This window comes from Amphiura filiformis, chromosome 1, assembly GCF_039555335.1.
Source record: "Amphiura filiformis chromosome 1, Afil_fr2py, whole genome shotgun sequence".
Classification (NCBI taxonomy): Eukaryota; Metazoa; Echinodermata; class Ophiuroidea; order Amphilepidida; family Amphiuridae; genus Amphiura; species Amphiura filiformis.
The window spans coordinates 67584225-67597276 of record NC_092628.1 but is presented as its reverse complement, the minus strand read 5'-3'; the positions used below and the strand labels follow the sequence as shown (position 1 = coordinate 67597276).

The 13052-nt window shown below is 39.5% G+C and overlaps 1 protein-coding gene across 1 annotated transcript; it reads left to right on the top strand.

Annotated features, from left to right (window-relative positions):
* Positions 1-2607: 2607 nt before the first annotated feature.
* LOC140162511 (uncharacterized) lies at positions 2608-11990 on the top strand. Its single transcript, XM_072185760.1, has 2 exons — positions 2608-2638; positions 10276-11990. Exons 1-2 carry the CDS (start codon positions 2608-2610, stop codon positions 11988-11990), a joined length of 1746 nt encoding a protein of 581 aa, XP_072041861.1.
* Positions 11991-13052: the final 1062 nt, after the last annotated feature.

Here is a 13052-nt window from a genome sequence, read left to right as displayed (position 1 = left end):
GTGTTCTTACAGCGCATCAGTGTGTGCCACGAGAGTTTCTTACAAGTACTACTACAACCAAGCTTACAGTTGTGGTACTTGGGGTTGGGCTACGTGCCATAGATGTGTATCAGCGTAAGTTTCAACCGTTCATTATTTTAAAGGGAGGGGCCCACAGTGTCGACAACCTGTATGATAAATATAAATTTAATACTCCGTTGGTGAGCGACGGGCGAGTGGTATTTCACCGAACGCAAGAAAAGGAGTTCTATCTGATTGGCTAGCAATCCATCGCTAAATCGCTCAATGGTGAACTACAAACTCAAAATGGAGCGATGTATTCAATTCGATTGAAATCAATATCTATTATTGACGTAGATAAAGAGAGTGGTACAGTGTGTCAAAAATGTACATTGTATTATAGATTTAGCACCTGGATCTGACATGGATTCTATGATGTAATTAATTTCTCAAATAGTTGAATATATCACAATTTTAACTGTGGATTTCAAAATCGTTACGTCAAAATTGCAGTAAAACATATCCACAGCAAAATACCGGTCCTCACTAATTAGTGTATTTAATTCCCAGTTAGTGTATTACAAAATAAAACCTGGGATTTACCTGACAACAAATAAAATTTTCTTGTAATAGAAATATCATATGGGATACTGATATGGTAGGCTGCAACCGCCACAACGTGGAGCTGCTACGCGTAGCTGACTTTTTGCTCTCATAAGCAGTCCAAGAGAACGCCAAATATGGATCAGGAGTATTACATAATAATACCCTGCTATGACAATAGCTGCACTAGGTTAATCGTATAGTCTCCTTATGTGGTTAGCATGGCTGGGCCAGGAAATCCACAAGGTCAGCCAATGTATGTACATGTATTCGGTACATGTGTCATATCTTTTACAATGGGTGATAAATTTCTGGTTTGTTTTATTTCAAAACGCAACAGTCGATATTCTAAAGCTTGGTCCAAATCCAAGAGAAGAACCAACTCTAGTAATTTATGTGGTTTCAAATTATATCGGCCGTTGCCTTTTTGATAGAAATGGTGTTTGTTGATGTGCACAGTTTCCCATTAGATCATAACATGCTGTTGTACATCCAAGGTCAAAGGTCTTTTAATCCATATTTGGCGTTGTTCTGGGACTGATAAGAAACTCATACAGTATTGTACATAACTATATAGCTATTAGGCAGAGTCCATGCACACAATTCTGCGATCTGCAGTGTATCGCCGGGAGCTAATTTGTACAACTGGCGCGGCGTGGCCTGTGCTATAAAACTGTCTGATATCATGCTTGATACGAGAGAATTCGACCTTCAGCAAACCAGTTCGGATTTACTTAATATAGTAGTAGGCCATACATACTGCAGTTACTGTCCGTTTTCCTATACACAATACACAGTGCGCTCACCATTGACGCGTGACCTCTACAAATAGTGTATGTTAGAAGTATAGGCCATTGCCTAGTTAACGTCACTGTGTAAAAAATAACCGGCCAATATTTAAAGTATTCTCTGAAATTCTAGAAAATATAGTTTTGTAACATGTCCTAAATTTTTAGCTAATTTAGGTGTTTGGAAATATTGGTACTTTTGTGTTTTATGAAGGATATGTAAACGACAGATAACATCAAAAATATGAAGAAATTATTTCTAAACCGTGTTAAGTCTGCAAACCATTATGCTTCTCATTTTCAAGAACGCTGGTTTTCTTTCTTTCTTTCTCTCCTCCCCCTCTTTCTCTCTCTCTCTCTCTCTCTCCCTCTCTCTTTCTTTCTTTTTTGTTTCGTTCTTTCTAAGTTTCTTAACTTTCTATGTAGTGGCGTAGCTAGGACTTTGTCAGGGAGAGGGGGGGAGGCGAAGAGGAAGGCAACTTTCAAGGGGGGAAATTTGACAAAAATTGTCAAAAATAGGCAGCAAAAAGTGCAAAAAAAGGCACAAAAGTCTCAAATATCAGGGCGGTCAGAATTTCACAGGGGAGACAAGACTTCTGGGGGGGGGGGGCGTTGGCTACGTCACTGTTTCTATGACAATCTCCTTAAAATTAAATTAAATGAGAACAGGCGTTAGTTTTAACTTCATTATTTTGGGTTAAAATGACCAGAAAATCTTCCTGATTGTTACTAATATTGGCCTATTAAATAATATTGAAAAACAATTGAATTGACCAAAAGCTGATTCTATGCATTTAATCATTAATTTTAATTCTTATATTTTTCAGGACCGGCTACAGGTGCACGTCAACAGGGTATGCAACAAGGTACAGACTTTGTTGCTCGTCCGATCCCGACCACGAAGAATAGAGGTATTGGTCACAAAAGAGAAGTCCAGTGGCTGATATATCGTTGGATATGGCTAGTTCATCTCTTCTAAACACGACACAAATAATTAAGATAAAATCTATTATAACCTAGTATAATCATTAATCGAAACTAAGTATCAATTTTATAATGCTATTTTTGGTGTATATCTATATAAATAAAAGGAAGTCGCTAAATCTTGTTCGCGAATAGACTCAGAGATGATTTCACTAAGTTCAGCTCTGATTTATCCGTACATTGATCGGGTACATATTCTTAAATATTTAAAACAAGATGAAGTTATAAGACAATGGCCACTCACAATAATAAGGGATTAGTTCGTAAAGACATCAACTCACAATACTAAGGGGTTAGTTCGTAAAAGACATCAAATTGAGGTTAATTATTCGCTGGCGAAGCAGTGGCGTAATTTTGGGTCAGGATACCCGGGGGCGAAAGTAGATCGGGTACCCCTGATCGAGGGTGTGCATGGTGCAGAGCAAATCAATTTAGGTATTGAAAGCCATACGAAGCCATAGACCCACCGAATAACTTACAAATAGTGTTTCAGATCAAATTTATTTCATGTTTCAATCAAAGTATTCTTTTGTTTCAATGAACTTTAAAAAATTAATCGTCTCCAATGTCTTTCATTTTAAAATTCGTCACTAGCTGCAGTGACGTAGCTATTGCATGCATGGTTGTGGCGCCCGGGCAAGAATATAAAATACTCCCTCTCCCTAAAGCAATTGCGCGCAGGCGCGCGAAAATGTGCATAAATACCACTAATTTGGTATAATTAAGTTGAGTTTCGGTCTCAAACGACAATCTATGTTGCAATGCGCGCGAAGCGAGCGAAAATTTTGTGATGAAGGGAGCACCCAAATGAAGAGTAATTCTATGCATAGTGGGTGAAGGTTTCCACTTCTTTCCTATAACAAAGTATTATCGTGTCAAAAGGATATCCAGGCCTAGGTCAGTAACTCCTATGGGCTCTGGGGGTCGCGCCCCCGGGCTAAGGGGGCACCCATCAGCAGACCGGATACCCTTTCAACACGATAATACTTTGTTATAGGAAAGAAGTGGAAACCTTTACCCACTATGCATAGAAATATACTCTTCAATTGGGTGCCCCCTTCAACACAAAATTTTCGCGCGCATTAAACATAAATTGTCATTTGAAAGACCAAAATTCAACCTGAGTAGGCTATACCAAATTTGTATGCACATTTTTGCGCGCCCGCACGACTGGTATTACACAGCCGTGACGTTAGTCACGGCTGTGTCTTTTTTCTTACAGGTTCTTTACACAGCCGGTTACACAGCCGTGACGTTAGTCACGGCTGTGTCTTTTTTCTTACAGGTTCTTTCTTCTTTCTTTCTTCTGCCGACCACTACATTTGCTCTACCACTTACATGCTTGTACCGATTTTGACCTAACTTGGTCACAACCATCATTGACCATGCCCCTACATGTCATATGAAATTCGTGGGGTCAAAGGTCAAGCAGGGGTCATAGGGGTCAAGAACGTGATTTCAACTCAAAATGCTTCTTCTCTCACAGATTACGTAGGAGAGTGACACCACTTGCACACATGCATTGTTATTATCCAGTGTCTATGGGGTCCTCACAGATTTGGGGTCAAAAGGTCATTAAGGGGTCACTTCCGGTATAAAACGAAAAACCTTCAAAAATTTTTATTTGCTAAGAAAAACATAGGACAGTAACGGTATGTTCACAAATAAATTGTAGTTACTCTGTGCATATGTGGTATTTTTTTATTTAGGGTCAAATGTCATTAAGGGCTACTTCCGGTATAAAACGAAATTCCTTTAAAATGCTTCTTCTCCCACAAATTACGTATGACAGTGACGCCACTTGCATACATGCATTGTTATTACCCATTGTCTATGGGGTCCTCACAAATTTGGAATCAAAAGGTCATTAAGGGGTCACTTCCGGTATAAAACGAAAAACCTTCAAAATTTTTATTTGCTAAGAAAAACATTGGAGGGTGATGGTATATTCACACGTGAATTGTGTTTACCTATTGTACATGTGGTATTTTTTTCATTTGGGGTCAAAAGGTCATTAAGGGGTCACTTCCGGTCTGAGACGAAAAACCTTCAAAATGCCCTTTCTGCCACAAATAACATAGCAAAGTGGTGCCACTTGGACCCATACATTGACATTAGCCAATGCCTATGGGCGTTTTATATATTTTGAGGTCAAAGGTCATTAAGGCGTCAAAACACGGCTGTGTTCGTGGTCTTAGACCACAGCTAAGTCTAGTTCTTCTTTCTTTCTTTCTTCTTTCTGCCGACCACTTCATTTGCTCTAGGACTTACATGCTTACACCGATTTTGACCTAACTTGGTCATAACCATCATTGACCATGCCCCTACATGTCATATGAAACTCGTGGGGTCAAAGGTCACGCAGGGGTCATAGGGGTCAAAAACGTGATTTCAACTCAAAATGCTTCTTCTCTCACAGATTACATAGGACGGTGACACCACTTGCACACATGAATTGTTATTATCCCGTGTCTATGGGGTCCTCACAGATTTGGGGTCAAAGGTCATTAAAGGGTCACTTCCGGTATAAAACGAAAAATCTTCAAAAATTTTTATTTGCTAAGAAAAACATAGGACAGTAACGGTATGTTCACACATAAATTGTAGTTACCCTGTGTATATGTGGTATTTTTTTATTTTTGGGTCAAAAGGTCATTAAGGGGCCACTTCCGGTATAAAACTAAAATACCTTTAAAATGCTTCTTCTCCCACAAATTACGTAGGACAGTGACACCACTTGCACACATGCATTGTTATTACCCAGTGTCTATGGGGTCCTCACAGATTTGGGGTCAAAGGTCATTAAGGGGTCACTTCCGGTATAAAACGAAAAACCTTCAAAATTTTTTTATTTGCTAAAAAACATAGGACAGTAACGATATGTTCACACATGAATTGTGGTTACCCAATTCATATGTGGTATTTTTTTATTTTGGGTCAAAGGTCATTGAGGGGTTACTTCCGGTCTGAGACGAAAACCTGCAAAATGCCCCTTCTGCCACAAATAACATAGCAAAGTGGTGCCACGTGCACCCATACATTGACATTAGCCACTGTCTATGGGCGTTTTTATATATTTTGGGGTCAAAGGTCATTAAGGGGTCACAACACGGCTGTGTTCGTGGTCTTAGACCACAGCTAAGTCTAGTTGTTAATTCTTTCCTCTGGGCACCACAATCCCTAGCTACGTCACTACAGCTAGTGACGAATCTTCAAAAGTAAAGACATTGGAGAAGATGAAAACATTTTTTTCATTAAGGGATGTGGCTATAGGAATAAAGACCAAACAAACAAATTCTTGTTTAAGCCGTAATATTGTAGTCTTTCAACCCTTTCACAACTTCAGCTGTGTAACTTACAAAAAATCCCGCTAAAAAGTGGTTCTTTTAATTTTAGAAAATACATTAAAAATCGCATTGGACTTTTTGTACTGATCTATAAATGACCACCAGCCTATAAATTTAGGGATGACCAATGAACCATCAACTTGATTAGAACACTCCCATAGACATGCAGGGAGCTCAACTGTGCACTGCTTGCACAGACATTTCTAAATCGAGCTCATTCTTTTATTTTTCATAATTTTTCTGTAAAAATTGGAGATGTTAATGCCAATTATGTTTTTTAACGATCCTGTTACAGCAACATAACTTATTTGGTTTTTCTGTAAGTGTGAGTCAAAATTGGTCCATCGCCACAGTGCGCTTAATTGCCCGTGGCCAAGTGCAGCACTGCTCAGAATGGCACAAAATATTCAGATGAATAAGATCAGGTGAAAACCTTGACCTACTGAGCTGTAATTTGGCAGAGTTGTCGTTATTACCTCTATCATACCCTCTGTAAAAAGGTTTAAAAAATGGACAAGTAGATCTCGAGTTAAAATTAAATCACCAGCTTCCCTTTGGAATTTCCATACACCTTTCGAATCATGTTAAATAGACACCTTTCTGAACATAAATGTGAAGTTTCGTGCTCATTTGTTGTATTTTTCACCTGATCTCAACCCTAAACATTTTCTTAAATTTATACCATCTGCACTGACTTGCTGCAATACACGCACAGGAGCTGTACTTTTAAAATACTCGCCTAATCAATAATAAGTCTTTTACTCCATTGTTAAAGTACTGTGCTCCCTGTAGCATATGGAGTAACCAGGTCCTAGAGTGTGATGGTTTTGTAGTACTAGATGACAGTATTCATTCAAGCCTATCAAGGTCAGTTATTAGCCACTTGCTGAATGGCTGGGCATTATCAGCTATCAAAGAGATACCTTATGCTGCTGCCAATCACAATAGAGGTTAAACATTTTGTTAAAACCCCAGAAGTGATATCAGGACAAAGCTGTGCATGTTGGTACTTGATTGTTTGGATTCCTATGTTGAAAATCCCTTCTAGTACATTAGTATTTTTCTTATGTGTAGTGTATAATTGTTGTGGAAAAAAAGTTCACCTGGACTTTTGATTTTGTGCCACTTCGGCCATTATGGATGATTTTTGGCAAATGTTTTCTAAAAGCATGATTTCAGTGCCTCGGTTTGAAGAAATACTTAATGCTATTGACTAGTAAAGTGCCATTTCATAAGAAACCCCTTTGATACTTTCACAATATGCTTGTTTCATGTTTGCATATATATTAAAATAAAGAAATATAAAAAGGTAAATATATGCTTATACCAATTTTGCTCACATTGCTATTTTTAGACTTTGTCAATTTATTTCGTTCCATGACCGGTCAGAATGGGAAACTTTGAAAATTCATAATTCGAAAAGTTTTTGACCGACTTTGACCATTTAACCACCAAAATACTTCTGTTGATGAGTTCTTTCCAGAAAACAATCTTTTGTAGCAATAGGGGCAACATGAAATTATGATGGTCATCCCTACTATAATGTTCTGATCACATATAGACCCCGATATAGACTGGGATTACATGTGACGTCATTGCCAGGCAATTTGTCTCTATTGTTCCTTGCCCGGAAATATGCCCACGCAGTCATCTTGTGTTCAGGGACCGTGCTTTTAAAACGCCCGCCAGATCAGAATAAGGCCATTGAACTGTGTAGTGGTCATACGTATTCGCTGAAGTAAAACGGTAGCACTGTCCCTTATCGACTCATTAATAATGTGTGGAAACAGGTCAAGGACGGCATTCTGATAATTCTAATCCTTTCTTATGAGGTCAATAGAATAAAGAAAGGCCTTGAACACAGGTGCCTGGTTGTAGATAATATTTGATAATCAAAGCTGCTGGCATAAGATATTTCGAGGAGGCAGCGCTTATTATTTCTTGTAAACACAATCTAATGTGGTACTCACTACATGTAGAAGAGATATAGCTTCATGTTCAGTGTAATCAATTAAAATAAACTGAGCTCAAAAAGAAACTTATAATTTTTTACAACTTGTGAATCACAAGGTCATATCTTAAAATACTGTCAATCAAAATGAACCAAAATTACACACAGGATTACCTTAATACTCTACTCAAAACACATGTCAATAACCAAGCAGTTGTCCAACTGACACAACAAAAATGCACTGTCATGGGACAGCTTCCTGGACTTCCTTCACTTTCACAGCCCAACATTTGGCACCCAGGACAAAAAATCTGTGAGAATGCACACAAGATCCTTGCACAGATGATAAAACGGTGCTGCTTTCTGCTTTTCATACATTTTTTTCATGAAACAGGGCTGGGCTGTGAATGTGGTCCAGGAAGCTGTCCCATGTCAGTGCATTTTGGTTGCTGACATGTTTTAAGAGTAGAGTATTGAAGTAAATCTGTGTAATTTTGGTTCAATTTGATGGACAGGATTTCAAGATATGACCTTGTGAAAAAAGGTTTCTTTTTGAGCTCAGTTTACTATGACTGGATATCAAAAAAATCGCGAGGCATTCCTTCTTGTTATGGACGACAAGTATTAATTTTTATATTATTATGACAAAATCCAGTCCCTTCTCAATTGATTAGGCTCCGAGATTAGGCTTTCTTTTTGAAAAACAAATCATAGGGCCTAGAGGCCATGATATAGGCCGAACCTAAACCCATATTCGGTATGCAGAAACCTTCACAGTCCGGGCGACGCTTGCACTCGCATCGCATTAAACAGGCAAAGTTCGCTAAACTGAGGTCTGCTTCAATTGGCAACCTTTAACTTATCGAGGGGCGAGTTTGAGGTTTTATAGTCATCTATTACTATATGGCAGTGACGTCAACGCGTTGAAACGACTGTTTCGCTCGCGCATCTATGCGGCGTCTTTAAGCGAGTTTACAAGTTTACAAGTTTTATTTGTCTCTATGCCACCAAAACATTTGGTATAAGAGAGTTACAATAAGACATAATTATCATAACCTACAATATCATACAATATAACAAAAGTGTCCAAAAAAACATATATATACCTATTGCAATGACATCTATATCAGAATATGAGTCAATTAAACTTTTTCATAATACAATGACAAAACTTTACAAGTCTTTAAAAGACCGTTTTAGGAACAGCTTCCTCTCTTCAGCCAGAGACGGACATAAAAGATAGTGGAACTCGTCCCCAAGTTGAGCATTTGTACACAAAGGGCATATTCTATTTTGCCGTTCAATGCCCTGGTAACGCCCTGTAAAGATCGGTATTTTACTGTTATTACATCTAAATCTACAGAGTCTGATACGGTCGCGTTGGTTGAGGATGGTGAGATATTCTTCAAACTGAAGCTCTGTCTTAAAAATTCTGTAATTAGTACAAGAACTTTTGGCATATGTACACCAGCGCTTTGATCGAACTCTAGCGAGTGAGGCTGCACCTAATAAAATTCGTACAGTACTGACGTGACGTCACTGTCACATCAGGGTGAAAATGGTATTGAAAATCGCAAACCAGCCAAATTTGTCATAGGTTTGAATAGCTAGTAGAAAAACCGTGAATATAGTGTCAGCAAGTCTCACACATCTTAGCATAACCTTGCCGTCGTTAATGTGACACCGAATGCAGCGCCATTTTTGGAATAATTATATTCTATCATTGTGTGGGCAAATATTTGGTCAAATGTAGGCTAAATAGCCCTAAATCATGAGAATCGCATAATCGGAATAATACCAACCAGCAACGGACATTCAGACAACACTACGTGTGAAGTTTGAGGTAAGTAAAGCTTTTCCTTGTTATAAAAAACAAGGAAAAAGCACTGAACAGTTTCATCTGTAGGATTGGTTTGGTTATCAAAGTAAATTTAGGTAGACAAATCCAGTAAAACTACTCACGTCTTTAGCTTTCGCAATCTCGGATGATGGCTTTCTCAAAAGTGACTTGGTTCACTGCTTCTCCCGCGGAAAGCGGCTGTAGCCTCATTCCCAGAGTGTGATGGTACAAGCAGTGACTCACTGCTTGTACTGCTTGTGAGTAATAAAATTAAATATCTCCAGGGAAAACGGGAGTTGCAAAATAACGATCTAGAACAGGAATAATAGACAAAGGGATAGGCATCCTAGTCTGCTGCCCTCTTTCGAAATATGTATCCTAGGTCTCACAATAGGCGGATTAGCGGCCATTTTGTCTTCGACATCACGTGTCCTTATATTTTAGTACACAAATATATAAGTTAACAGGTTTACTATTTTAAAATTATATTTTGAGTATACAATATATTCTGTGAGTAAATAGATCAAATGACGATGATTGTTTAGGTATTATATGCTTGATAGAATTAAACTGTTTGACCAGCTAGTATTCTCCTCCGCCGTCAGTGTGATTCCAGTCACTCCACGTACCGTGTTGCGAAGGTGGAGGAGTCTAAAGCTGTATTGACGAACACGCATGCGTTAAAAATATGTAGCCTAGGTCGAACAATAGCGTGACGTAGTTTCCGGCATTGTTCCTATGCACTTTCACCCTCCTGTCTAGAAACACTGCTCGTAAACAACAACACGGAGCATGATTCCGATGTGCGCCGCCATATTGAAAATCATATCGTAAACAGAAGGCAAAATGAAGAAAAGAAGACGAAAGAAAGACACATAGCTAAGTTGGATAGGCTAAAAAAGAAACAGCAAGCCAAGTTTGTAGACAAAAAGAACACAGAGCTCAACTTGAGTGGAACCAACCTGAAGAAATGGCGTGAAAGGTGGGTGAAAAACTTGTCAGAAAAAGACCTTACTGATCCCCAAGAAAGCTTACTCGCCCGTGGGTTAGGGTTTGCCGTGTCTGTCAACAAAATTCCTCATGATGAATTTATTGTCGCTTGTGAGTCGGCATGTGCCAAGCTACCACCGGGAGAGGCACAAAACCTCCGTATGGAAGTTGCGGGATCACTTAAAACAGCTAAAATTCCCACATCTAACATCACCAAAGAGGAGAAAAGGCAAAAGGAGCTCCAAAAATCGAAAGATTTGCTCATCATGGGGGCAGACAAAGGCAAATGCACGGTAGTGCAAACAATCCAGAGCTATGAAAGTAAAGTTGAAACCATGCTGAGTGACACAAAAACTTATGAAAAACTTAAGAAAGACCCAACACCTACTTACAAGCGGAAGTTGATTGGTATGTTACAAAAGCTCAAGGCAGAGAAAAAGATTGAGGAGGGCCAATATAGGCTACTGTACCCCACTGCAGAAAACACACCGAGACTGTATTGCACCACCAAAATACATAAACAAGGAGACCCGATCCGGCCAATCGTGGATTACATAGGTAGTATTGGGTACCAAACATCAAAGGCACTTGCAGAAATTCTCTCGCCGTTAGTAGGGACAACCGAACATCACGTCACCAACTCAAAACAACTCGCTGAAGAGCTTACAGGTGTACTCATCGATGATGGAGACATTTTTAACTCTCACGATGTGGTCTCACTATTCACAAACACACCAATAGACAAGACTTTAGAGATCATAAGAGACCGGCTTACCAAAGACACAACGTTACCCGAACGCACACGACTGAATGCCACCGACATCATGGAGCTATTAGAATTTATTCTCACGACGACATACTTCTCCTTCAGAGGTAACATCTACCGCCAGAAGTTTGGAGCAGCTATGGGTAGTCCTGTTAGTGCGATTGTGGCAAACCTATACATGGAATGGCTAGAACAACAAGCTATAGCCACGGCACCACTCGATTGTGCACCAAAATACTGGCGCCGTTACGTGGATGACGTGCTTGAGGTCATCAGAAAGGACACAACAGAGAAACTAACTGATCATCTAAACAAGGTGGACGAAACGGGGAACATTAAATTCACGTATGAGGAGGAGAAGGATTGTAGCATACCGTTCCTTGACACATTAGTGGTCCGTAAACAAGATGGCAGCATAAAACTTCTCATATACAGAAAGAAAACCCACACAGATCAATATTTGAACTTTGACTCACAACATCCCCTACATCAGAAACTCGGGGTCATTCGTACACTGTTTGACAGAATGGATAGCATAGTGACAGAGGAGGAAGATAAAAAGGAAGAAGAAAAGAAGATCAGAACCGCGCTTCAAAACTGTGGCTATGGGGCTATCCAAGGTGGGCAATGGACCGTGTTAAGCAGCAAATGTCAACAAGTAAGATCAAGAGTAACAGTTCAAAGAAGAGCACTGATGATAACCCGTCAAAGGGTATGGTAGTTTTACCGTACGTTGCAGGCCTCTCAGAGAAGCTCAAGCGCATCTCTTGGAAGCACAAAATCGCAACAGCCATGAAACCTCATAACACTATAAAGAGCTTATTAGTGCACCCTAAAGACAAGAGAGAAACCAACCAGATGTGCGAGGTGGTCTATAACATCGACTGTAAGGGTTGTGAAAAAATCATACATAGGTGAAACAGGAGAGCGTTTGGCACACGGTTGAAAGAGCACCAGAAAGATGCAGAGAAAGCGGAAAACAAGAAGTATACCCGCGCAAGACGGAAAGAATCTACCACAGAATTCAACAAATCAGCAATTACGGACCATGTCGCTGCCGACAACCATGTTATAGATTGGGAGGGAGCTACAATACTTGACAAGGAAGCGAATCAGTTCAAAAGAAAAGTCAGGGAGGCCATATGGATCAAGAGAAAGGGGGCCGCCACCATGAACCAGGACATAGGCTCATACACTCTAGATCACGTATATGACTCACTGCTTGTACCATCACACTCTGGGAATGAGGCTACAGCCGCTTTCCGCGGGAGAAGCAGTGAACCAAGTCACTTTTGAGAAAGCCATCATCCGAGATGGCGAAAGCTAAAGACGTGAGTAGTTTTACTGGATTTGTCTACCTAAATTTACTTTGATAAGGAAAAAGCAGTCATCACAACGCGATATATTAAAAAAGTACATTTTGAGAGGGCCTACGCTGGTTCGTTTGATTCTAGTTTAAAATCTGTTCATCACCTGCAGTCCGATTTGGTATCTATGGTTTCATCAAAGTCTTGGGAACTAATGTGGATGGTATTTTGGTTAACAAAAACGATACTGTTAAAAATATCGGTATTTATGCAAGCGACATTTCTAATATGTAAAATGCATTGAAAATTGCCAGCTAAAGAGTGTATAAATTAAAATCGCGAAGAGTAATAGTAACAATAACTATCTACATTCCAAGCGGAAACGCTTTTCAAAAACATACCACCTTTTTTCGGGCAATCGCTGAAACCGAAATATGAAATTCCAGGCCATCTGGTGCGTGGGCGGAAATGACCAT